The 27,125-nt window shown below is 39.3% G+C and overlaps 1 protein-coding gene and 1 pseudogene across 4 annotated transcripts in view; both read right to left on the bottom strand.

Annotated features, from left to right (window-relative positions):
• EXOC6 (exocyst complex component 6) overlaps positions 1-27,125 on the bottom strand; it is a 195,597-nt gene that overhangs the window by 107,167 nt on the left and 61,305 nt on the right. For all 4 annotated transcript variants that reach the window (XM_004701070.2, XM_045291179.1, XM_045291180.1 and 1 more), the window contains exons 6-13: positions 25,126-25,330; positions 18,213-18,365; positions 14,535-14,603; positions 13,220-13,303; positions 7,785-7,831; positions 7,554-7,674; positions 5,629-5,700; positions 604-701 (exon numbers count right to left, since the gene is read on the bottom strand). In XM_004701070.2, the coding sequence (XP_004701127.2) occupies positions 604-701; positions 5,629-5,700; positions 7,554-7,674; positions 7,785-7,831; positions 13,220-13,303; positions 14,535-14,603; positions 18,213-18,365; positions 25,126-25,330 (849 nt within the window). The remainder of the gene's footprint in view (positions 1-603; positions 702-5,628; positions 5,701-7,553; positions 7,675-7,784; positions 7,832-13,219; positions 13,304-14,534; positions 14,604-18,212; positions 18,366-25,125; positions 25,331-27,125) is intronic.
• Positions 3,625-4,220, bottom strand: LOC105978431 (annotated as a pseudogene).

Raw genomic sequence — 27,125 nt, forward strand, 5'->3', positions numbered from 1 at the left:
AGTGAGTGAGTGAGTCACTGAGTGAGGCAGTGAGAGAGTGAGGCAGTGAGTGAATGAGACAGTGAGAGTCAGTGAGTGAGTGAGTGAGTCACTGAGTGAGGCAGTGAGAGAGTGAGGCAGTGAGTGAATGAGACAGTGAGAGTCAGTGAGTGAGTGAGACAGTGAGTGAGTCAGTGAGTGAGTGCAAAGTTTTTATAAAGGTGTATTTTTCTTTTGATAGCAATTCAAAGTTATATAGATATTTAAAATACTCTTGTCCATGATTGGGGGATAAGTGATTTTCCTCATTAGATGATTTGAGATTTTTAAAAACCTAATTATGTTGTTTACAAAGCAGCATTCTGGCCACAAAAAAATTTTAAAAACATACTTTAACCCTAGACATTTTTGAATATTTATAATCTTATGAAAATATAATCATATATTGAAAATAAATTACAAAACAAGCAATAACTGATAAACTTTGGTACAGATGTCTCTTTAGAACTAAAAGTGAGAACAATTAGTAATTGATATTAAGCTTTTTACTGTTAAATGCAAAGCAATTATTTGAACATGTGACACATTTATTCACCATATTAAGGTACCACAGTTGACACTAACCTGAAAACTCCAGCCCATTTCTTAAGCAGTGTTTCACTGTATTGATCTCTTATTTCAAATAAAAGGTCAAAAAGTCGGTTCACTGGAAAACCATAACCCTAAAATAAATAAGAAGTCATTCAGTCAAGAATAGGAAAAAATATATTTTAAATGTTGAGACTATCGAAGAATCATTTGGAAATGATTGACAAAGCACAAGGATACCCTGACTTTCCTCTACATTTCATTAGGTGGGGAGAGGTCTGGAAAGTTTCACGGGACAGAAATCATTTTTCCATGCCTCTCGTTTTAGTCAAGACTACAATTGCAGCCTTCTAATCTATTCTTCTAACTGTTGCTGGGTGCCACGGAGTTAATTTTGACTCCTAACAACTCTGTGGGACAGAGGAGAACCGCCCGACGGCACTTTCTAGGCTGTCACCTTTACATGAGTCGATCACTATGATCTTTCTCCGGAGGAGCAGCTGGATAGGTCAGGTTAGTACCTGAGCCCTTCATCACTGCGCAGAGAGGGCTCCTTAAAAGGTCCTAAAATAAACCCAAACTCACTGCCATTGAGTCAATGTGGACTCATAGAGACCCCCTGTGGGTTTCTAAGACTTTGATTGTTTACTGGAGTAAAAAGCCCAGTCTTTCTCCAGAGGAGCTTCTGGTGGTTTTGAATGGCTAATGATGTAGTCCAAAGCCCAACTACATAACCATTACCCCTTAAAATGTGCTAGAAGTCAGGAAAGTAAGACAATTCCAGATTCAACAGCATCTAAGAGAACAAAATACTCAGCAGAAGTTTGTTTGTTTACCAAAAACCTTAACAAAGCTTATCATTTGCAGACAGAGTATTACAGACTCACTGTCACAACATTTAAGGGATTTTAAAAACCCACATACTGTAATGTCATGTAACAAAGATGTCAGGGCATAAGATAATTTACTGCAGGAGCTTGTGGAACAGTCTCTTTGAGTTCGGGGATGTAGAAGACAATTAGTCTCTGATGGAAAGACTTGAGATAGAGCAAAGAGTATAAATCAGCATTTCACTAGATGAAGCTAATGTGCCTGTAAGAGATGTTCTAAGAGGAGAGAAAAGATTGTAGGGTCTAATACACTAGGAAACTGCTACAGAAGCAAATCCTAAGAGGAGAGAAAAGATTGTAGGGTCTAATACACTAGGAAACTGCTACAGAAGCAAATCCCTTTTGCCAATCTTTGATGTAAATTTTCTCCTAGTAATATAAGATACAATCATAATTTATAAATTATTAAGGGTGCATGGGGGAGAGGGGAGGAGGAAGGGAAGGGGAGGGGGGGGGAAAGGAAAATTAGCGGGTTCCGGGAACCCAAGAGGCTAGCGAATTTTGGGAATGATGAGGGCAACAAATGTATAGATGTGCTTTACACAATTGATCTATGTATTGTAATGAATTGTATGAGCCCCAATAAATTGATTTAAAAAAAAATTTTTCTCTAAGAATGGTTCTTGGTGGAGAAATTTATTTCACTTCACTTGCCCTTTCCAAACATTTGGAACCACATAATCCTTTTTAGGTAATATTTACTATCATATTTTGGAAAATGCTAGTTGTTTGTCATAAAAAGTTACTCACAACCTTAAAATTCCACAAATTAAACATGAAAACAAAAGGTAATAAAATTTCTATTACATGAGATCTAGAAGGGGATACAAGTTGGACATCAATATTGTAACACTGAAAATCATAAGGACAGTTAATTTTTGTCAGTAATTCCACTTTAATCTTATTTTAAGCTACCAAGCTACAAAGTCATCATGGAATGCTTGGCATACTTGAATTATTGAGTTAAAAAAAACAAACAAACCAAAGAGCTATCATGGAACTCCAGTAGAGCTGTCAGGTAAGTGTTGGACTGCTAACTACAGGGTCAGCAGTTCAAATCCATCAGCTGTTGCACATGAGAACGATGAGGCTGTCTGCTTCTGTACAGATTGACAGCCTCAAAAACCCTAAGTAAGGTTGCTACAAGTTAGAATTGATTAGATGTCAGTGAGTTTATAACTATCATATTATGTAGTTTCATATATATTTAAAACTCCAAACAATTCTGAAAACTAGTAATTAATAAAGCCATTTTAACAAATGAGAATCTAAGGCAGTTAGTCAGCAGTAGAGGCAGAGTATAAAGGGTCTTGGTAATTCTAGAATCCATGCACCTGCCCCAAGGCAGAACTTTAACATCCTGCTGCCCCCACCCCAAAGTCTAATCTAAGATTCTTTCCATTATACCATAGATCGTCTACTTTTTTAACAGCAAAATCACTGCATTCTAGCTGAATCAGAACAATATTTTAAAAATTGGTATTCTCTCAGTCCTGTTCAAGTTTCAGAATTGGAAGGAATTGGTATAAATAGGTCAAGGTATCTGGGAAGTACAAACACATACATAAACAATGTGGTTGCACTAGTTTACTACCATAGATCTATAATAAAACAAATGGTTATTATTGTTAAATGCTATCAAGATAGTTCCAACCCATAACTACTTGATGTACAATAAAATGAAACTGTTCTGTACCACCTCACAATTGTTCACTGTGAGCCCACTGTGTCAGTCTACCCCATTGACGGTCTTCCTCTTTTTCAGTGACCCTCATGCACGAGGGCCTGCTCCAGGGTCTAACCCATCCCAGTAACAGGTCAGAAATGAGTGGGACACAGTCTCACCACGCTTACTTCTCAGGAGCATTCTGGCCAGACTTATAAGGCAGGTGGGCTGTTCTTCCAGCAGGCCATGGTATAGTAGACATTCTTGACCTGCACCATCATTCAAAGCCATTAATTATTCATTGCCCAGCTTTTGTATATAAATAAGGCAATTGAAAAATATCATAGCTTGGGTCAGGTGCACTTAAGTCCTCCAAGTGACATCATTGCTTTTTAGCCCCATAAAGAATTCTTTCGCAGATTTTCCCAATGCAATACTCAGTTTGATTTTTTTTTCATTTATGGTTTTATTTAGCACAAATAAGACTCGCAAATGGGCCATCTACTCATTTTCTTCACTGCGCAGCCTGGCGTTGGGATTGGTGACTGATGGCCAGCTGGGCTGCTCTTTCTACAATGGCTTTGTGATTCTTGGAGGAAACGTGGTGAGCAATCTCTGCATAGTAAGACTTGTTGCACATCAGCAGCACTTCCAGCTCCTTGACGTTGTGGACCAGGAACTTGCGGAAGCCACTGGACAGCATGTGCTTGGTTTTCTTGTTGCTCCCATAACCAATGTTGGGCATCAAGATCTGGCCCTTGAATCTTCTCCGCACCCTGTTGTCAATGCCTCTGGGCTTACGCCAGTTGCGCTTAATCTTGACATAGTGGTCGGATTGGCGCCAGATGAACTTCTTGGTCCTCTTTTTTAGAATTTTAAGCTTCACCAAGGGTCTGAGGGCAGCCCTGATGCCGGTGGGAGATGGCTGCCTCCTCTGTAGGCAGCGCTGAAGAAGAGAAGGGGCTCAGTTTGATTTCTTAACGTTTGACATTGATTGTGGGTCCAAGGAAAATGAAATCTTTGACAACTTCAATCTTATCTCCATTTATCATGATGTTGCTTACTAGTCTAATTATTTGTGTTGAGGTGTAATCCATACTGGCAGTTGACGTCTTTAATCTGCATCAGTAAGTACCTCAAGTCCCCTTCACTTTCATTAAGCAAGATTGTGTCATCTGCATGTTTCAGGTTGTCTTCCAATCCTGATGCTGCATTTCCCTTAAGATAGTTCAGTTTCTTAGATAATTTATTAGCATACAGATTGAACAAGTATGGTGAAAGGATACAACCTTGATACACACACCTTTTGGGTCAAATTGTTGTCCTTTGGTTTATGTACAGTTTCTGCATGAGCGCAGCAAAGCATTCTAGAATTCCCATTCCTCAAAATATTATCCATAATTTGTTTTGATACACAAAAATGCCTTTCCATAGTCAATAAAATACTCAACATCCTCTGTCACAACAAGGTAAAGGAGCCAATGGGTCATCAATTGTTTATATGTGAGTTCAAGTTAAAACTAAGAAAAATTCAAACAAGACCACAGAGCCAAAGTATACCCTCGCTGCAATGAGAGACCATCTCAAGAACCGACGCGCTGCACTGAATACAAGTGATTGAAGCCCCGAGTAGCGGGGGTGGTATCAAGGACATCAAGAATATAAAAACGAGATTTGAGCTGTCTTACAGGGGCAGGGAGTTAATTCCAGTAATTCTAGTAAATCTCTGTAATTCCCACCAAACAACCTTCTTCTGCATGGGTCTGAATAAGGTGGGGGAATACACCAATAGGATTCACCAGTGAGTAACTGTTAACAAGGCTAATTGTGATTGCCATCAGTCTGAGTATAAAACAAGCCCTCGGAGAAGCAGAGGGGGGATCTTACCACCAGCAAACGCCAAGAGTGAAGCCTGTGAACCCAAGATCCCTGTGCAGTGAAGCTCCTGGATCCTGAAGACAGAGCTGTGACATCAGAGGATTGGCAGAGGAGCAGCAGCAGAGCCAGAAGCCAAAGCATGAGACAGAGTGTGGTAGGCTTCCCAGCCCATAGAGCAGGTAAAGCTGAATGCTTCTGGGCAGGAGACCGGCTTGTGGAGTTGGGTGCTTCTGGGCACTTAATCGGGGGAACGGGGTTTGCTGACCCATGGAGCAGAAGCTGAGAACCTTTGGGTTGAGGCTTCAAGTGAAGTAGCATGCCCTTTGAGAATTTATTAGCAGGCCTGAAATAAGTTTTTAAGATTTCCTGACTGATCAGCTGTATCCTGAGCACTGTTCACATTCATAAGCTGTTAACGTCCTTCACAAACCCTGTGAATTGTGAGCACTGTGAGTTCTGTGTGGCCATTGCACTGTAATTACAGAGCCAAGTAGATAAAAAAGTAGAGTGCTGTGAAAGATAGTGAAATAAAGGTAGGGAATGGTGTGTGAGATAGACTATGTCTATATTTGGTATCTTTTTAAGTGCTCAAAATAGCTATTGTTTTAAGGTAAGAATATCACCCACCTGCAGGGTATCTGCAAATATTACAATGAGATTCTTCAGCTCCAAAACAAGATCAGGGTCTGTGCAATAAGACTGTAAGGTCGGGTGTAAAAATACAAGGAAAAAGCACTTGTTTAAAAAGCAACTAAGAAATCAAAGTGTAAAAATATAAAATATATATATATATATATATTTTGTAATCTGCCAAACTTAAAATAAACCTACTTAGATCATTAACAAGTTTTCACTAGTCAGTAAAACTTCTCAGGGAAAAATCATAACATGACATACCTAAAGTAACTCAATCATACGGAGTTTTTTTTCTTGAAATGTGTACATACTAAACTTTGGTCAAAGCAATGATACTTATACTTCTAAAAGTCTTTAGAGTATAAGGAAAGAGTTTTCTTGAAATTAAAAAAATTGATTTCTATATAGTCCATGTATTTTTTTTAATTGTAAAAATATAGCTAACATATCTGCCAATACCACATTTTCCTGTGTCCAACTTAGGGACCCCAATTACAGTCTTCGCGTTGTACAGCCTTCACCATTACTATGGCCAAGTTTCCCGCCATCGTGGCAAGAACTTTGCAGAACTTATGCAGGTTCTCAATGTATAAAAGAGACACATACCAAGCGACTTCAAAAAGTTATGAATAAAAAGATACTGGGAGTTTAAGGGGCTTCAAAAGTTTCTGAAAAATACTCTGTTAACTTTCAATTACACTTTTACAAGAGCTTTCTGAAACTCTCAATATATTTTTTCAATATAGGAATGGCATATTTAAATATGAGTAATTCACAAAAGATTGTTAATTTCAAATGAATCGTAAAACTTACTTTATACTCAAGAATAGCATAAAATTTTGAGAATGTTACTTACATTTATTATGACCTAACTGAACTAATAAGAAGTACACTAAAGTTTAAGTAGCCCACTCCACAGGAGAACAAAATAGAAGTTGGATTCTGTAAAGATTTACAGTCTTGACAATCCTGGGCGGCAGTTCTCTCTGTCCTATTGGGTCACTCCACGTCAGACTCTACTTGATGCCAATGGGTAAGTTTTTTTGGGGGTATACTATAGTTTGGGATATACTAAAATATTCAGAACTGAATATAAATCATGGTAAAGTATGCATTATTTCATTAATATGTTGGAAAACATGGATCCACTGAAAACCTTGGTCCATTGGTTAAATAGTGGTATCAAGAGTTCACATTTCTTAAATTAAAATGTCATATAGTTATTAGCTAGATATCGTGTAAAACAATCTTCCTTCAAAATATTTTAAATCTCTTATAAATATTAAGATTACAACATGGGGAAATTTTTTCAAAAGGGAAACTACTAAAATACCTTAAGGAAAGGTCTACAGTAAGCAAGTGTTACTTTCAATAATTTTTCTTCTATTAGCGTATTTATTATTCCCACAAAAGGCATATTGAAAACCATTTGATCACTTTACCTTAATCCATAAAGATTTGTTATTTCAAAATAAGTTTAAATTCTGACAATTTCATATTTTAAAGAAATTCATAATTGTAGTGTACTACTACAAACAAATTGTACACATCAGAAAACATGTTCTGTTGAGTTTTAATTGTGGGATTTATTTTTGAAACAAAGAATTTGAAATGATAATTAAAAACCCATTCTGTACAGTGTTGCTCAATGATATAAAGAGGTCAGTTGAGACTGATGAGCCCAACTAATTCTTCATTTTCAAAAAAACTCGACTAAAACTGTCTTGGGATTTCCCAGTCTGTTGCAAAAATGCAGGACAGTATTAGACAAACCAAAGCCTGGCATTACTAAATCTGAGTAAATTACCAAAAAAGCACAGCATGATGAAGATCTAGTTTTCTCCTGGTCCTATGCATTTCAGAAGTTCTTGGAGTAACTGAATTAAACAGATGGTAACACCACTTGTCTGACTTACTGAGTGAGCTCTAAGGACAGCAATTATCTTTGAGAGGGCCATGTTCCAAAGTTCATCAGTGTATGCCCTGGTGACCAGTCCTTGGGTCACGTGTAAAATATGATCTTCCACCACAAAGAACCTAAAAGAATTATAACCGACATAACATGCTTATAGAAAGTCACATAAAATAAATATTGCTGCCATTTAATATAAAATTATGATAGAGTAATTTACATATTAGATACGTACCCTACAATTTGAGTGAAATATCTTCTATAGCCATCAACTGTTTCATGCTTTAAATAAAAAATAGAAATTAATTTAAATGAAACAAATACCAGTAACATAAAAAGTAAGCTCCAAGTCACCATAACACTCATTCACTTAACAAATATTTATTGAGGGCATACTATGCCTGCTGTATACTTCTGTAGGCATGAGGGAAGCGCTGGTAAATAATGAGAAGTCTTTACCCTTGTGTAACTTGTATTTGAAGGAGTTGATCGGTAACAAACTAGTAACTAAGATTTCAGAACCCTATTCTCAGTATAAACTAGGTCACACCATCATCTGGGGGTCCACTGGGCAATGACTTTATCCTTCTAGCTAGTCTCCCTAACTTCCCCATTTGTCCTGTACAGGCTATTATCCATATAGCAGCCAGAGGAATATTGTCAAAGTAGTAATCAGGTCTTCATATCTTCTGTGAAAAACCCTCTAGTGGCCTTTCCTCTGGTAACGGTCACTCCTTTCAGGAGTCTGGTAACTCCTAAAAGATGGCCTACAGTTATTTACTGTTTAGAACTTGAGCATCATACACGTATTTACCACTTACACAAAAGACAAACTAGGAAAATAGGTGATTATTTGAACTTACATTAATAAATATTTAGAACATGAAATCTTTCATTTCAACTAATTTCACATATATTAAATATATGTTACTATTTTTATATGTTTCGTAAATATGACCATAAATTCCAAACCTGAGTTTTTTCCCTCTGCGTTTTTGAGAGGGGTTATTACTTTTTAAGGAGCCCTGTACAAGTTGGGCTGCTAACTACAAGGTTAGCAGTTCTAAACCACAAGCTGCTCCTCAGAAGAAAATGAGGCTTCCTGCTCCCATGAAGTTTTACAGCCTCAAAAACTCCCGGGGACAGTTCTCATCTGTCCTGAGTCGCTAGGAGTTAGAATCGACTCAAGGGCAGGGAGTGATTTCTTTTTAGCTTAACAACTATGAACAGCATATGCGACTGAACACACTGTCTAAATGGCACCACAGCTTCCATCTTTCTTGACGGTTGCTTTCTAATGCCGTGTGTAGCAATGGTTTTTAGAATGTTCTAGTAGTTGTGCTTAAGAGGAATGTACCTTTACAGTTGCTAGGAAGAGAATTTGATATATTCCAGCCAACCAAGCTTGTTAATAACATTCTGTATTCTTTCTTACTAAATATTGGTCTGCTTAGTGCATAAGTTAATGAATGAAATTATTTTAAAATCTACTAGCAGATTTTTCTATTTCTCATTGTACTTATGTAAAGTTTGCTTTAACTAACTTGACTCAATATTTTTAAGTGCTTACAGGTTTAGAATGATCATACTGAGCTGCTAACCACGAGGTCAGCAGTTCAAAACCACTAACCTCTCTGCAGATAAAGATGAGGCTTTCTATTCCTGTAAAGAGTTTCAGCCTCTGAAAACCCCAAGGAAAGTTCTGTCCTGTCCTAGAGAGTCACTATGAGTTGGAATCAACGCAATGGCACTAATAACTTTAAGGCACATGAATACTTATCATTCTATCCTTGTACTCTTTACTATATCAAAGTTATATGCTGTTTCTATTCTGTTGGAGGTTACTCTGGAAAATGTATTATACACTGTTAGGTAAGCAGACTCTTAAAATTGGGAATTTTGTTCTTCTTCTGGACACTTTTGAAACTATAGAATAATCTAGTTTCTTTAATTTGCATCCCATCCAATGTTTACATGTTGTTGTATAATTTAATTCTATCTTATTTTAAGAACTACAAAACTACTGATATTATTTTATAGAGTCACTACAGATTTATGCACGTATTGCCACTTCCTCTGCTGTTCACTTCTTCCTTTATCTCGTAGCGAACTTCAAATTGGTATGAATCAATTCCATCACGGCCGATGCAGCAAACTGGGACAGTCACACAGTTTTAAATGTGAACATAGTGCAACAAGAATCAGAATGGGGAAATTTGAGGGTCAGAGCCCTGTTATGAGAGACTTGGGAGAGGTAGTGAATGCTTTCACAAGCCTGATGCAAAAGACAAAATTATCGCCAAGGCTGTGGAGAATGACACACATTCAAAGTGGTACAGTCATCACTCAGCTTTGAGCTGGGCACCACTGTTTTTTACTCTGCTGCTCAAGAGATTTGCTTGTTGTGCAACTGAGTTTCTAGCCGAGCACTGACCTGTAATGTCCCCCTTTCTGGCGATCATTCCTAGTGACCCACATTTTATCAATTTGGGACTATTCTGGTTTCACTTCATCAGCCATGACTGAACTGAGAAGAACTGATTCAATGCCCTGATGTCAAATTTCCATTTGATTTCCCTTTCTCTTGCCTGAAGCCATCCTTTAGGGCTTCCTTAGTAAGGATCTGTTGGTGTCAAACTGCTCTTTGTCTGAAAATATCCATCTTTGCTCCCGCTTCACTGGATATAAAATCTTAGGTTGACAGTATTTGTCAAAATTTACAAATTAACAATTAAAAGATAACTCCATTTTTTTAAATGCCCCAAATAATTGAACAGATAATTCACTAAAGAGGGTATTCAAAAGGCTACATGTACATTAAAAGAGGCTTACCCTCATTAGTCATCGCTGTTGGGTGACATCAATTTGTTTCTGACTCATAGCGACTGTGATAGTTAGGTTTCTTGTGCCAACCTGGCCAATAGGAACATGTGGGAATAATCAGGTTGCAGTTTGATTAGAGGACAACGAGATAAATGGCTCTGCAAGGCCTGCCGCCTCCCCCCACCCTCTTGCTCTCTGGTGTGCTGCAGCATGCTGCTGTTTTAGCTAGTTCTCTGGTACAACCTGTGAGCTACACTGCTGTGGGCCAGGCCAACCTGTGTATCATGGATCCTATCTCTAGAGCTTGAGGCTCCTTCGAAACCTGCTTCACCATACTGCTGGTGTATACACTGTGTGAGCTAGAGGCTGGTGGATCCTATCACCCTGCATTGCTTGTGTTCAAGATCCCATCCGGGCCTGCTTTGCTAAGCTCCCAAGCTACTACTATTGGTGACCCATCCTGCTGTTTGCTGCCTGTGAGCAGACTCTGCTTGCCTTCCCTGAGGGAGGACTCTACTGTCTGCTTCCTTGACCTTGGACCCAGCAGCCCATGTGAGTTGAGGGACTTTCGATTTATTAACTGTTCCATGGAAATGAGTTGAACTGAACCCTCTGTCCTACTGTGTGGACTAATTAAATGTTATATTCCTTCTCGCTGTATAAACCTATCCTCATATATATATAATTCTAAGTGTCCTGGTTTTGTTTCTCTAGAGAACCCCGCCTAACACCGTGACCGTAAGTGCAGCCGAATGAAACACTGCCCAATCCCAGACCATCCGTACAACTGTTCTGTGTGTTGCAGCCACTGGGTAAGTCCATACCACTTAGGTCCTTCCTCTCTCACTGGATCTCTATTGGACCAAACACAGTGTCCTTTTCCAGATACAGGTTTCTCCTGACAACATGTCCAGAGTATCTGAGCCCAGTCTACCATCACCTCTTCTAAGGAACACTGAAGTAAAAACACACGCACTGCCCGCAAGTCCGTCTTGACTCATGGCGACCCTACAGGACAGAGTACGATGGGTTTCTGAGACTGTAATCTTTACAGAAGTAGAAAGCCTCACCTTGCTTCCATGGGAGGCTGGTGGTTTTGAACAACTGATCTTGCAGTTCATAGTCTTATGCTTAACCCTTTACACCACCAGAGCTCTCAAAGAGCCATTAGAAAGATGCAAATCAAAATCACAAATTAAATACTACCTCACTCCTATCATAATGGCAATGACGGAAAAACAAAAAACCCCAGAAAGCAAGAGAGGTTACTAGGTTGTGAAAAAACTGGAACCCTCACTAAATGCTTGTGGGAGTGTTACAGCTACTGTGAAAAAGTTTGACAGAACTGAACACTGAACTACCATGTAAGGGAGCAACGCCAAAGCCAAGTCCATACACAGAAAGAGTGAAGGCAGGAATGCTAACAGAAACCCGAACACTCACATTCATTGCCGCACTTTCCACAAGAGCCAAAGAGCGGAAACAAGTGAAATGTCCATCAACAAATAAGGGGAAAAAACGTGTAGTACATATACACGATGAAATACTACTCAGCCACAAAAAAGAAACGAAGTTCTGACGTCTGTCACAACACAGATGAACCTTGAAAACTTCCTGCCGAGCAGATTAAGTCACAGTAGGACAAATACTACAAGATCTCTTACATGAAATAAACGAATAAACAAACGTTCAATATTTTATGCAGCCAACTTTCTTTTTCCTGTGGGAAGGCTAACCACGGTACAGATGGCTCCATATTTTCAGGCAAATCTCTTCTTTTCATAGCAATTACCACTCCCTGACAGTTCATATATTTTCTTTTTTCTTGTTAGCTTTCTATTTATTCACTGTTTCTTTTATAAGTTCACTGCCTATCTTCATTGAAAAATGTCAGTGCTCATAAGAAAAGGCATCATTAGAACAAAAAATTTTACCATAGTGAATGATGGGGGGAGTGCGGAGTGGAGACCCAAAGCCCATTAGTAGGCCACTGGAGATCCCCTTGCAGAGGGGTCTCGGGGAGGAGACGAGCCAGTCAGGGTGCGATGTAACAACGATGAGAAATACAACTTTCCTCTAGTTCCTTCCAGCCCCCCCACCCTCCCACTATCATGATCCGAATTCTACCTTGCAAGTCTGGCTAGACCAGAGGATGTACACTGGTACAGATAGGAACTGGAAACACAGGGAATCCAGGGTGGATGATCCCTTCAGGACCAGTGGTGTGAGTGGCGATACTGGGAGGGTAGAGGGAGAGTGGGTTGGAAAGAGGGAACCGATTACAAGGATCTATATGTGACCTCCTCCCTGAGGGATGGACAACAGAAAAGTGGGTGAAGGGAGACATCGGACAGGGCAAGATATGACAAAATAATAATTTATAAATTATCAAGGGCTCATGAGGGAGCGGGGAGGGAGGGGAAAAAATGAGGACCTGATGCCAGGGCCTTAAGTGGAGAGGAAATGTTTTGAGATTGATGAGGGCAATGAATGTACAAATGTGCTTTACACAATTGATATATGTATGGATTGTTATAAGAATTGTATGAGCCCCTAATAAAATGGTATAAAAAAAGAGCAAACGTAGCTATTGTTCTGAGATATAAGAATATCTTAGCATGAGATCCTCAGGGAAACAATAAAAGGATATAGAATATATATATTATATTATATATATAAAAAAGAAAAGGCACTAGGGACCTTAGTGCCTGAATCAAAGGGTAGACATGGGAGGTGTACAATAAATACTTGTTGTCGAATGAACAGTGACTCGTGCTCTAAAGAAATCAAAGCAGGGCAAAGGAGTCAAGTGACAACACAACCACTTCAAACATTTCGCACACTCACCATATTTGATTGGGGTTGCAAAACCAGTCTTGCCTGCTTCTTTCTTTGTTTTCGGTAATAATTTTCAAATGTTTCCTCATTGCCCTAAAATATAATCAGTAGAATAATGAAAAGCACAACATACAACACACCTGAAATATACATGCTGACTGCCATTTCACACCAAAGATCCACAGGCATGCTTTGGCATTATACTTCAAAGAGAGTCATCTTGTTTGGTATCATGACCATTGTTAGCAAGATTGAAGTTAAATTCAAACAGTTTGGCACTTACTCAAATTATCACTTAGGTTAATAGAATTTTACCCAAAGTCAAGGGGTGGGACCCTCATCCCAGTGGCCCTGCAGAGTGGGGCTGACCCCAGGGCGGAGGGGCTTCAATGCCCTAAAGAACAGAATATTATTTTCAAGCCTTAAGAGCTAGTCAGAGTGTGCCCTACTGGGTCTTAAAACGTGCTCTGTACCCATGACTTCTTTTCTTCCAGTTCTTCCTTTAGGAAGGGAAATGTCTGCCTGGTACCTAACCCATCATTGCACTTTGAAAGCAGAATAGTTGTGACCTGGATTTCATAGGTCCATTGCTGGGGGGGAAATGTTACTCCAAATGGAACAGATCCAGGATCTTATCCATCATGGATTTAGATTTTTCAGAAGATGAGATTTTTTTATTTCAGATCTGACGCTGGCATGGATAAAGCAGCTTGAGGAAAATGGTGAGGTGGAATGTGAAAGAAGTGAAAATGGCATGAATTTTGAGGGGCTTTAACCCCTAAAATTAGATCTCGTTTTATGGATTCAATTATATCCCCAAAGGCACAGAGGCAAGAACGGGAAAATCATAGTATTTTAAGGTTATTGCAATATACTAAAAACAAACTACCAAAGGAAACCAAACTCACTGCCATCAATTAATTCCACTGACAATTCCAGCTGACAGTGGCCCTCTAGGGCCGAGCAGAACTGCCCCGGGGGTTCTGAGACGTAAATCTCTATGGGAGTGGACAGCCTCCTCGGTCTCCCTCAGAGAGGCCGGACCTTGTGGTTAGCGGCCCCATGCATAGCCCACTTCACCACCTGGGCTCCTGCTTATCATATACATTAAGTGGTATATCACTGGAAAGTAGATGCTGATGACTTTATTTTTTAAAAAGTTAAGTACCCTACACACAATAAATATTTCAAAAAACGATTTATTGCATGAAAATTGACAGTTTGCTGAGATTATGGTTTGCCTAAAATAAGCCTTATTAGGCTTGTTGACAAATAAACCTAAAATGTATAAATGTCTTTTTAATATGTCAAAAAAGATTCTTACCAAAGCAGAATAAATGTGCAAACATCGGTAAACAGGGGAGAAATCAACAAGCTCCTGAACAGTTAAAACCTGAAAAATAAAACCATTGTTTTAAAATTGTAAGTTAGAACTACTAATCTTTATGGGAAAATGTAAAGTTAAACATAGACAAGGAGATGACTGAACCACATACTGAAATGCATTCACTTATTGTATGAGTTCACAGAGAGCACACACTATAAACAAAGCCTTCTTAATTTTGTCTTTATTTTTGTTCAGTTCATTCTTAACATGCTTATCATTATTGTTGGTGATTCTAAAGCAAGATGTGTGTATTATAAAGTAATAAGGTAAATATTATATATAATATGAAGGACCCCTATTGGTGCAATGGTTAAGGGCTTGGCTGTCATCTGAAACGTGGGTGGTTTGAATATACTCAATTATTCTGTGGGAGAAATGCACGGTGATCCGCTTCCATAAAGATTTAAAAACACAGTAGCAGCCAAGCCTATAAAAAGAGTGTAACTGCTCCCCGGGTTTCTTTACGAGAGCAGACGCCCCATTTTTCTTCTACATTGTGGCGTGTGGGTTCCAACCTCAGACGGGTGTGCAGTCAGCAGCTCAGAGTGCTATGACACCAGGGCTCTGTTCCTTTTCCGTGAGTAGCTAAATAATGAGATTACCTACCATTTCATCAAATTAAAGTTAACAGCATTAGTACTTAATGGCCCACTGAAAGAGAAATAAATGCTCTCAATGGAAACTATCAATTTTAATGTGGATCCTGAATTATGAGATGTTATAATGTGAAAAAATGCACCTTTGGATGATGAAGTGTAGCAGTATAAAGTTGGTCAAACGAGAAATACAAGAGCACCTTTAAGGGAACATATTTCTGTTCTCACGAATCCCAAAGTGGACTTAAATTATTTTCATAATATAACTTAACTGCAAGGGAGCTTCAAAAAGTTTGTGGAATAGGAGAGGGTGAGAGGGACCAGACTTCAATGTGAAAGCAACATATCAGCGTGAAGCAGGGAACCAATAGAGAGGTCTGTGGGCAGTCCCAATCCCAACTACATGGACACCCACCCCACCCCAAGAAGAATGCACTTCAAAGGACAGCACCGAAGCTACAGCTCAGGGAAGGGGGTGCATCTGATCAGAGCACACGAGCAAAAGAAGAGGGAAAGAGAAAGAGTGGAACACATCTTGGCCCACCAAGCCCTGAGGACGATATTCCTGATCAGAGCAGCAGCCAATACACAGAGAGGACCATAGGGCTGGCCCCACCACGAGACACAACGTCCCTCACTGACCCATAGAGCTACGGGGAATAACAATGGAAACACAGTGCGGGAACTGTGCCCAACCTGACCCCACCACACTGGGGCAAAACGCTAAGGGCGTGCAACAGAGCAGCAAGGGGAGCAAAGCAATGAAGTCCTCGGGGAATACCAAAAGTAGACGTTGGGGTCAGGGCATGGCCCCCCATCAGACTGGACCGGAAAACACTCCTAAAGGTCAACAAATAGACCTGGAACTATTTATAGTCTTGTCTTTTTTTTGTCGTTGGTTTTTTTAGTTGTTGTTGTTTTGGGTTTTTTTTCTTTTGTTGCTTTGTTTTACTCTGTCTTGTTTTTGTGTTAACTATTGTTTCTGCATGTCTATCGAGATAAAATAGGCGAGATAAACAATCTGGAGGAGAAAACAATGGGACCAACGGTTCTGGGGGGACATAGGAAAGGGAGAGGCAGGGAAAATGAAGGGGGGTGTCAACTAACCCAGGGACAAGGGAACACCAAGTGATTAAAATTGATGATGAAGAGGGTATAGGATGTCTGGTGGGGCTTGATCAAGGGCAATATAGCTGAGAGGAATTACTGAAATCCAAATGAGTCTACAGCTATACCACCCTGAATGCGCCCAATCTTGTCTGAAATTCAAATGAATGTCAAACAAGACAGTGGGACAAGAAGAAAGGAAAAGAAAATAGAGGAAAGAACTAGGAGGCAAAGGACATTTATAAAGGTCTAAATACAGACATGTACATATGTAAGTATATATATGATGATGGGGGAAATAGATCTATGTGCATTTATTTATTTGTTAAGTATTAAGGTAGCAGATGGACATTGGGCCTCTACTCAAGTATTCCCTCAAAGAAAGAACACTTTGTTCTAATAACCTGGCATTCTGTGATGCTCACCTTCCTGACACAATCACTGAAGACAAAATGAGTACATAAGCAAATGTGGTGAAGAAAGCTGATGGTGCCTGGCTATCAAAAGATATAACATCTGGGATCTTAAACGCTGGAAGATAAATAAGCAGCCATCTAGCTGAGAAGCAACAAAGGCCACATGGAAGAAGCACACCAGCCTGTGTGATGAGGTGTCGATGGGATCAGGTATCAGGCATCAAAGACCCTGAACAAAAAATCATTATCAGTGTGAGTGAGGGGCAGTGCAGAGCGGAGACCCAAAGCCCATCTATAGACAATTGGACATCCCCTTACGGAAGGATCACAAAGAAGAAACAAGCCAGTCAGGGTGTAGTCTAGCACCGATGAAACATACAACTTTCCTGTAGTTCTTTAATGCTTATTCCCCCCCACTATCATGATCCCAATTCTACCTTACAAATCCAGCTAGACCAAAGCATGTACACTGGTACAGATAAGAGCTGGAAACACAGGGAATCCAGTACAGATAAACCCCTCAGGACCAACAATGAGAGTAGCGATACCAGGAGGGTAAGGGGAAGGTGCGGGGAGAAGGGGTTAACCAATCACAAGGATCTACATATAACTCCCTCCCAGGGGGGCAGACAACAGAAAAGTGGATGAAGGGGGACACTGGTCAGCGTAAGACATGGAAAAAAATTTATATGGAAAATAAAATATGTAAACAGAAAACTGGCACATATGCAATAGCAATAACAGGGATACTAAGTGAATTCAAAGGAAAAGGTAAAGGTGAGCTCAACATAAGAGTTCTTGGAGAGAATAAAAGACGTAATAGAAGTAGAAAACATATCCATATCCAGAAGATAAAAGAAAGTCATTATTTAAGAACAATTTAAAGAAATCCCTTCAGAAGCCTGAAGGCACTCAGCTGCAACCGGAAAGCCATTTGAACCCACCCAGTGGGTCCAAGGGAGGAAGATTTACCGTCTGCTGCCATGACGATGACGGCCTAGACAACCCCCAGAGCATTCAGCTCTGCGGCATGAGCTGGCTAAGAGTCAAAGTTAACGCAATAGCACCTAACAACAGTATGTTTATTAGAACCTAATTTTAAGAAATAAATAAATCTTAATTTTGATCCTATTAGAATTACTTCATAGTATCTCACCACCAATAGAAACTAAATTGTTGGCTATCCAGAATTAGTCCAAATAGCAAAGTCAAACTATCACAAAATTAAAATTAAATGTAATAAACGAGTGACCACTACAAAAAATCAATAGCTTTATATTTGTATTGCTAGTTATGGTAAACACCTAGATTCACTTATCTGTGACTTACACATATAATCGATAATATAGCCTGTGTAGCTATGAAGTGATACAATCTAACATTTCACATAACTCCATGGTGGTAAAATCTCATAAAAAATAAGCTTAACTTATTATACATGGGAAGACTGAGAACCACATAGATATGCACTATAAAAAATAGATAAATTCTATTACCTCTTCTTCATTCTCATCCTCTTCCTCAAGTGCATGCTTTAATAAAGTTTCATGCCTCTGTTCTGAAATTCTATCATTTATATATATATTCTTCCCAAATTTTACATTATTTTGTTTCTGCAAAGCCACACTGAAAGTTTTCTGCTGCTGTGCCTATTTTGAAAGAAGAGACATTCAGGTTATTTTAAAACTTATTAAGGTCAAAATTGGTTATAAAATTTGTTCATAAAACTTATCTTTTTAATATCTATGGGCATAGGATCTGTAGTGATACATTTTTAAATTCATGATTCTTCCTTTTTAAAAATATTCTGGTAGAGGTTTATCAATTTTATTTGAGAGAATAAGAACCCACTTTTGGTTTAGTCATTCTCCCTAGTTTGTTTTCTATTTATTAGGGAGTTATCTGTTATCTTTACCATGCCCTCCCTTCTACTTTGTCTAATTGGCTATTGTTTCTCTAGCTTCTTGAGATGGATATTTAGATAATTAATTTCTGCCTTTATTTTCTAATTTATACATTTAAGACTGTAAATGTATCATTAACACACTTTTTGCTGTATCCTATATACCTTCATAGGTTTTATTTTCATTATAAGTCAGTTCAAAATACCTTCTGATTTCAATTGTGCTTTCCTCATTGATCCATGGATTATCTAGATGTTTCTTTCCTAATTGCCAAGCCCCCATTAAGAGTTACAGTCTCTGAAACTCACAGGGCAATTCTTCCCCGTGCTTTGGGGTCGTCATGAATTGACAGCAACTCGATGACGTTGGAACTTACTCGCAGTCTTTATCTTTGCAGGCTACCAAGCTAATATTTCAACCCTAACATATCACTGATGGAAAGTTCCTACTCTTCCCACACCTAATCCGTCATTATTCCTAAGAGAGAGAAAATGGCCTAAGGCTAGTGTCCACCTAAAAGAACAACAGAGGGATGGCCAGCAGGATCCAGTCCCAGAGTGACAAGGGTAAACACCTGAACTAGTAGCCTAAAGGTTGGAGGCCGAAGCCACCAGAAACACCGTGGCAATAAGACCTGTGATCTGTTGCAAAAGGGCCCAATCTTGAAAACCCTCTGGAACAGCTCGGCTCTGCACACATGGGGACACCACGAGGCAGAGGCCACGCAATGGCAACTCACATGAGCCTGACTTTGGTCTTACTTTGTAGTGTCTGTTGATTTACAGCACATAAAGGTCTTGACTTTGCCAACCAAATCTTTCATTAAATTGAGCAAACGGTTGTTACTGTTCATGGTGGCTACCGAGGCAGCTCTGATTCATGGGGACCTTCTGCATGACAGAATGGACCTCTGCCGGGCCCTGGGCTATGTGAGACCATTCTTAGACAGTTGTATCAAAGCACTGCATGCGGAGTTTCTCTTGTTTTCACTGAGCCTCCACTTTACCAGACACAATGCCCTTTGTAGTGGCTGGTCTTTCCTGATGACACGTCTAAAGTCAGCAAAACAGAAAATAAAGATCTTGATTTTTTCAACCAAGTATTTCATTAAATTGAACAAACGGTTGGTATTGTTTGTAGTGGCCATCGAGGCAGTGCTGACGAATGACAACCTAGGTAAAACAGAATACTCTGAGGCACATTCTCTGTGATACAGGCTGGCTGTACTTCCTCTCAAATGGGTTCAATTGTTCTTCTGGTGGGGGGGCATTAGGTGCAATTAAGTCTGCTCCAACCCAGAATGAAACACTACACAGTCCTATGCCACCCTCACAATTGTTCCTTTGTGTGAGCCCATTGTTTTGACCACTGTGCCAATCCCTATTGTCAAAGGCCTTCCTATTTTTCACCACCCCTCCACTGTACCAAGCACGATGTCCTTCTCCAAGGACTGGTCTCTCCTGACAGTATGTCCAAAGCATGTAAAACAAAGTCTGCCATCCTTGCCTCTTCGGAGCACTCTGGACCTGACTACTTCTAATGGGATCGGTTTGTTCTTTTCACAGTCCATGGTACTTTCAGTATTCTTCTCCAGCCCCACAATTCGATGCTTCAATTCTTCTGCAGTCTTCCTTAGTCAAGATCCAACTCTCTGGTTTGGGTCAGGCATACCTTAGTCCTCAAAGTAATATCCTTGGTTTTTTAATACTCAATAAAGAGGTCTGGTGCAGCAGATGTACCTAATGCAGGAAGTCTTTTGATCTCTTGACTGCTGCTTCCATGAGCAATGATTGTGGATCCAAAGTAAGACAAAATTCTTGACGTCAACCTTTTCTCCATTTATCAGGGTACCTATTGGCCTAGTTGTGAGGATTTTAGTCTTCCTTATATTGAGCAGTAATCCACACTGCAGCCTTCAATCCTTGATCTTCATCAGCAAGTGCTTCAATGTCTCCTCACTTGCAGCCAAAAAGGTTGCCATCTGCATATCATAGGCTGTTAACAAGCCTCCAATCCTGACGCCACACTCTTCTTCATGTAATCCAGCATCTCTGATGTGCTAAGCACACAGATGGAACACGTATGGTGAGAGGATACAACTTGATGCACACCTCTCCTGATTTTAAATAATGCAGTACTCCCTTGTTCTGTTGCTCAACTGCCTTTTGATCCATGTACCAGTTCCGGATAAGCACAATAAAGTGTTCCGGAATTCTCATTCTTCTCATGGTGATCCAGTTTATTATTGGTCCACACAGTTTGCATAGTCAATGAAACACAAATGAGTGTCTTTCTTGTATGCGCTACTTTGAGCCAAGATCCATCTGACAGCAGCATTGATATCCCGTGCTCCACATTCTCTTCTGAATCCGGACTGAACTTATGACAGTTCTGCTGGTAGTTCATGTACATTCAATTTTCTTCAGCAACACAATTTGAATTCTTCTGTCTTCCATTTTCATTGTCCAGCTTTGCAGGCATATAAAGTGACGGAAAAGACATGGTTTCAGTCCAGTGCAAATTAATCATCCAAGTGCTATCTTGGATTCATATTTTTAATAGGTTTTATTCAGATTTTCCAATATGTTATTTGGTTTCTTGACTACTGCTTCCATAGGCATTGAGTCTTGATCTAAGTAAATTAAATCCTTGACAACTTCAAATTCTTTGCTACTGATCATGAAGCTGAACAAAAGACACTATCAAAAACAATTCCAAATCTAAACTGCTATATTCTACCTACTCACTGTCATTGAGTCAATTCTGACTCACAGTAATCCAATAGGACAGAGTGGAACTGCCCCTGGGGGATTCCAAGACTAACTCTTTACGGGAGTAGAAAGCCTTGTCTTACTCCCACCAAGTGCCTGGTGGTTTTGAACTGCTGACCTTGAAGTTAGCAGCCCACTAAAGTAACCACTACACCACCACGCACCTACCTACAAGTAAAGAAGAGTTAGTTACAACTGAAAATAAAATTAGTTTTATTTTCAAAAATAAAATTTTGAAAAGTTTGACTTTTCAAAGAACATAGTCCACTACAGATGCTATAGTATTATTAGTTTCCACTTTGAGTAAAAAAAATTCTATTAAAATTTTTTCAAAGTCGCTACACACTCAAAGTAAGCAATCAGCTAAGAAAGGCTAATTAACATGAAGTAGCTAAATTTATACTAGTGTATAGATTTAGAACAATTAATGGAAGCATAATAGGATTATCTGATTTATAAATAATCCTCATTTACAAATAATCCTTTAAGATGTTAAAACAGGGAGAAAGTTTATATACTGGATTCTAACTTCCTCTGATTTGACAATATTGGGGTGCATATTTACTTCTTTAATTAAAAAAATACAGTTTCTCCAAAAGAATCTGTAGTTTGGGGGGGGGGGATAAGGAGTTAAGTATACTAAGCATTGTTATATTTATGGAACATTATGCTTATTTGGAGTTCTAACAGCTCTCATAAATTTGACTTATGCTATATTCATTTTTAAGCTTTCTATTATTAAAAATATATTGTAAACAAAGTAAACAGATCAGTATAATGTATATCTATGTGTTTATCAACAATTAATACTTTTTTCCAATTAATACTTCTTAGTCTTCTTCCACATCTTTACCACTCCCCCCGACACACACCCCAGTGATTTTCTACAATTACCTCTGTGCTAGGATTTATACACACTGAAATGCATAAATCTTATATACACAATTTTAAAAAATCAATACTAGAAGTCCTCAAAGTGTGAAGGAGTTCCAGTCTTAAATCTGTCTTTTAAATCATGTGACTAAGTTGGAACAGTTAGGTACAATTAATGTTAGTCACATGGTTGTCTTAGTATATAGGATAACTTTCTATCTATAAAGAGTTAAAGAAGTACTTCCAGATACACTAAAACATCTTTAATTAATACAGTAATCATTGCTATCAATGTATTGATACTAATCAATATAGTAGCAATGACAATTTTTAATGCACATAACATTCAATGTGCCGGTTTGTTGCTCTGAGCCATTATATGCTGCCAGGGATGTAGGCAATGAAGAAGCCTTAGAAGGCCTATGGCAGGCCAGGGCTCAGCCATGGCCACCTCTGATAGCAGTGGCAAGGATCAAGTCCCTCTGACATCCAGGCTTCCCTCCCTGCCATCCCCAGTCAAAGCCTAGTCTTCACATGCAGCCTCCCGCCCAGCCCCAAGGCGCAGAAGAATCTCAAACTGGCTCCTAGGCTGTGGCGGAGGCACAGCACCACTGGCCACCTTGCACCCCTATTGCTTCCAAGTCAGCTTGAGGCCGGTGTCCCGGGATCTGAGTCCAAGTCCAGGTGGGTGCCAAGGGCAGGGAGGTGGAGGGAACAACCCCCGGCTGCTGCAGGACAAGTCAGAGTAGCAAGGTGGGATGCCACTGGACTCCTTCTCGGGCAGTCTCTGGGTTTGCACTCCAGGGGAGATTCACCTATCTAGGAGCTGCACCTAGGTGAGGTCATTCGTAACCCAGGATTGCTGTAGAGTCCTGTGGAGGCTAGCAGTGGGAAATGCAGGTGTGGGCAGGGCCATGCTACCACCGAAGGCTCTAGAGAAGAATCCTCGGGCTTCTCCAAAGCTTTGGGGAGTGGTGGGCAACGCGTGGCGTTTTCTGTTCGCAGTTGCATCACTCCAGCCCCCGCTTTCGCACGCTCTTCTCTCCTGTGTAGATCTCTCTCTCAGCCAGTGGTTCCCCACCTTCCTCAGGCCGCGACCCTTTCATACAGGTCCTCAGGTTGTGGTGACCCCCAACCATACAATTATTGTCGTTGCTACTTCAGAACTGTCATTTTGCTACTGTTATTATGAATCATCATGTAAATATCTGATAGGCAGGATGTATTTTCATTGTTACAAATTGAACATAATTAAAGCATAGTGATTAATCACAAAAATAATGTCATTATATATTGTGAAAATTTTATTTCTAATGACTAAGATATGAAATTGTGTCTTGAAGTATGGTGTAGCATGGGTAACAGTCTTAATATAACTACACTGCTACATTTTGCAACAGTATTCGTAAAAAGCTAACTTCAGCTCGAAGGTTGAGATAGCTTTTTTCTCACAAGATCAGCAATATCTGCATGTGGGCAGACTGCCTGGAGATGATGGAGAAGCTGTGTCTCAGTTCCTAAAACCTTCCGTAATACATATTTTCCGATGGTCTTAGGTAACCCACAGGTTGAGAACAGCTGTCTTATGCACTTTCCCCTAATGAGGATATCAGTTACTGGACTTAGGGGACTACCCTACTCTAGGATGACCTCACCTTAAAATGATCATATCTACAAAGATGCCATTTCCAAATAAGGTTACATTCACAGGTACTCAGGCCCAATTTGAAACAGCTTTAGGGGTGGGTGGGAAGGGAGACAATGTCAGTTACAAATATACAATGAACTACACCCCCATCTAAATTTACACCATTTCCACCTTTCTAAAACACTCCCTTAAGTCCCTCCTCAATTTCCCCACCCAGAGGCAACCACTATTCTTTTCTCCACCCTCACTTAGTTTTAGCCCCTTTAGAACTACATATAAATGGAACCACCATGCATGTTCTCTGTGTGTCCATCTTCTGGTGGACAGAACAGTAGCTGGAAGATTCAAAAATGTTGCCTATATTCGGCACTTCATGCCTTTTGGTGATTATCTAATCAGCTACTGTCCAAGTAGTGCAGTTTGTGTGTACAGTCTCTTTTTGGTAGCATTCCCCACCCCCCAGTTTTGGTTCTTGTGAACAAAGCTGCAAGGGACATTGTACAGCCATGTTTTCGCCTCCCATTGGCAAACGTGTCAGAGCGAAATTGCCGCCTCAAAGGGTAGGTGCATATAAACTGCCCCATCTTTTATCCCATCTGTTTTGTCATTACTAAATTTTAGAATTTTAAAATCTGAAGTTTATATATATATTTTTTTAAAGAGAGCAATTTAGGGCTTTAGCATAGGATGGCTCCTATTTCCTTAAAAGGCTGCCATTAAAAAAAAAAAAAGGCTGCCATCTCTCAGCTAATTTTATAGCAGATCGGACAGCTGGCAAAGGTGAAAGTAACCCCCAAGGAAGAAATGGGGAGCTGATATCAGGGACTCAAGTGGGAAGAGAATGCTTTGAAAATGATGATGGCGGCATATGTGCAAATGTGCTTGGCATATTGGAGGAATGTATGGATTGTGATAAGAGATGTGAGAGCCCCCAATAAAAGTGTTTTTTTTTTTAAAAAAGTAACACCTCAAAATGAGAAAAATTACTGAGAGTTTGTGCAGTAATTGATGAATTCAAATATTTACTTTACTTAACAAAGGAATAACTACAACTGAAGAAAACATTAATAAAATCCACTCTAATAACAGACGAAGAAAGATAATGGGTAAAAGTAAGCATTTTATGCAAATAAAAGAGAATAAATTTGGTACACAATCTACTTTCTAGAATACTAAATAGTATTTAAATTAAAATTCGCCTTTGAAATCTCACCTGTTTCATAGCAGTTTCACCTATTTTGTCAGAATGTTTTCGAATACTTTCCAAAAAGTCTTTGAGATCAGACATGGAGATTTCTTTAATATTTTCACGGAGTTTAGGAAGATTTTCTATCATTAGCTGACAAAACCGGTATTGACTAACTCGAGGGAAGTACACATTCTCTAATTGTTCCATTGTTTTTAGAGCAGAGTAATACCTGTTGAAGTTTAAGAAGACATTAAAAGTTCTTATTACATTAATTGTACAAGCTCACACAATTCATTAATTCAACACTCCCATCAAAAAGACATATAGTTAAAAATGAATAAAATTAGCAGTTACTTATATTTAATAAACAAAAATTATAAACCATAAATTGCAGGATGAAAATTCATGGATTACATGAACATATTTAATTTCCTGTTTTACTTATTTCAAGTCATCTAAGCTTATAATATCAAAAGCATTCTCATAATCACAAACCTTAAATATGAGTTATAATATTTAGTTATGGGATGTATGGTTTCATAATACTTCCCCCATACATGTATCACCACCTCGACCACCAACAACAAAAATACATAGCACACACTTAATTCTAGCAAAATTTGCTTCAAGGGACTTAAAAAAAATACTATTTAAGGGAATTAGAATCACTAAACGTGTCACAAAAACTGGGCACAAAAGCACTGGAAGAGCATTTTTTCAGTTCAATAAATATTCACGGAATGCCTACTGTTTATATGGCACTGGGTGGCAAGCTCTGGAGCCCTGGTGGCGTATAGTGGCTTACGAGTTTAGCTGCTAACCTCAAGGTCAGCATTTTGAATCTACCAGCTGTCCCGCAGGACAAAGAGGAGGCTTTCTAATCCCATAAACAGTTAGTCTTGGAAACTCTTTAGGGGGCAGTTCTACTCTTGTCCTACAGGGTCATGATGAGTTGAAGTCAACTCGACAGCCCTGAATGTGACAAGCTAAGTACACAGTAAGTAGTAAAGTACCATCTGTGCAATAGAGAAACTGCAAAGGCTTTCAGGTACATACTTGTTCTTTAGGCTTTTATGAGGTACCTGGCAGTTACTATTATTAATATTAATATTCTATAATGTAATATTATTGACATTCTAAAATTGAAATACAGAGTAAGCATATAATCTGACCAACCAAAAAACAAAACACACAAAAAAAACCACTACCCCAACCCATAATGACTGCAGAGGCCAAAGAAGAATGGTTCCTTTGGATTTCCAAGACAAGACTATAACTCTTTACAAGAACAGCTGGCCTCATCTTTCTCCTATTGAGTGTCTGCTGAGTTTGAACTGCTGACCTTGCAGTTAGCAGTCTAATGCTTACCCAGTACACCCCCAGGTGACCATAATTAACATAATCACTTAATAGCAAGGATACCATAATTGCTTAAAACAAAAATGAGCATTTCCAAAATTGTCAGCATCCTTCAAATAATACCCAACACTACAACACTACACATCTGTTTGAAAGTAGCTGGAGGATTTATAAGGAACCCTGGGTAGTACAAATGGTTTCATGCCCAGCTACTAACCAACACACAGGAGGTTCAAATCCACCTACAGCTGCCTTAAAGGAAAGGCTGATGATTTCCGTTACCACTTTCATTGAAAACCCTATGGACAGGTCCACACAGTGGCTGGAACAATGGGCTCCGAGATAAGAACAACTGTGGGGGTGGCACCAGCCTGGGCAGCATGTCACTCTGTGGTTCAGAGGGCTGCTAGGAGGAGGGACCAACTCGTTGGCACTATAAACAACATCGCCCTGAGTTGGAAAAGATTTGACAGAAACCAATTTAGTTTTTTACAGTAAAAGGAGTTCTGAAAGTTAATGAAATAGTATTCTGTGAATTTCCACTGAAGTCAGATAGACTCATGGGGAACATTATTTATAAAGAATTAAAAAGGTAATACATAAATAAGTTTAAAAGATTACTGTCTACTAAGTTCAAATTCTATTTAAAGATACCTATTGGTTCT

This window comes from Echinops telfairi, unplaced genomic scaffold (genome assembly GCF_000313985.2).
Source record: "Echinops telfairi isolate 266 unplaced genomic scaffold, ASM31398v2 ScPeMD7_70;HRSCAF=299, whole genome shotgun sequence".
Taxonomy (NCBI): domain Eukaryota; kingdom Metazoa; phylum Chordata; class Mammalia; order Afrosoricida; family Tenrecidae; genus Echinops; species Echinops telfairi.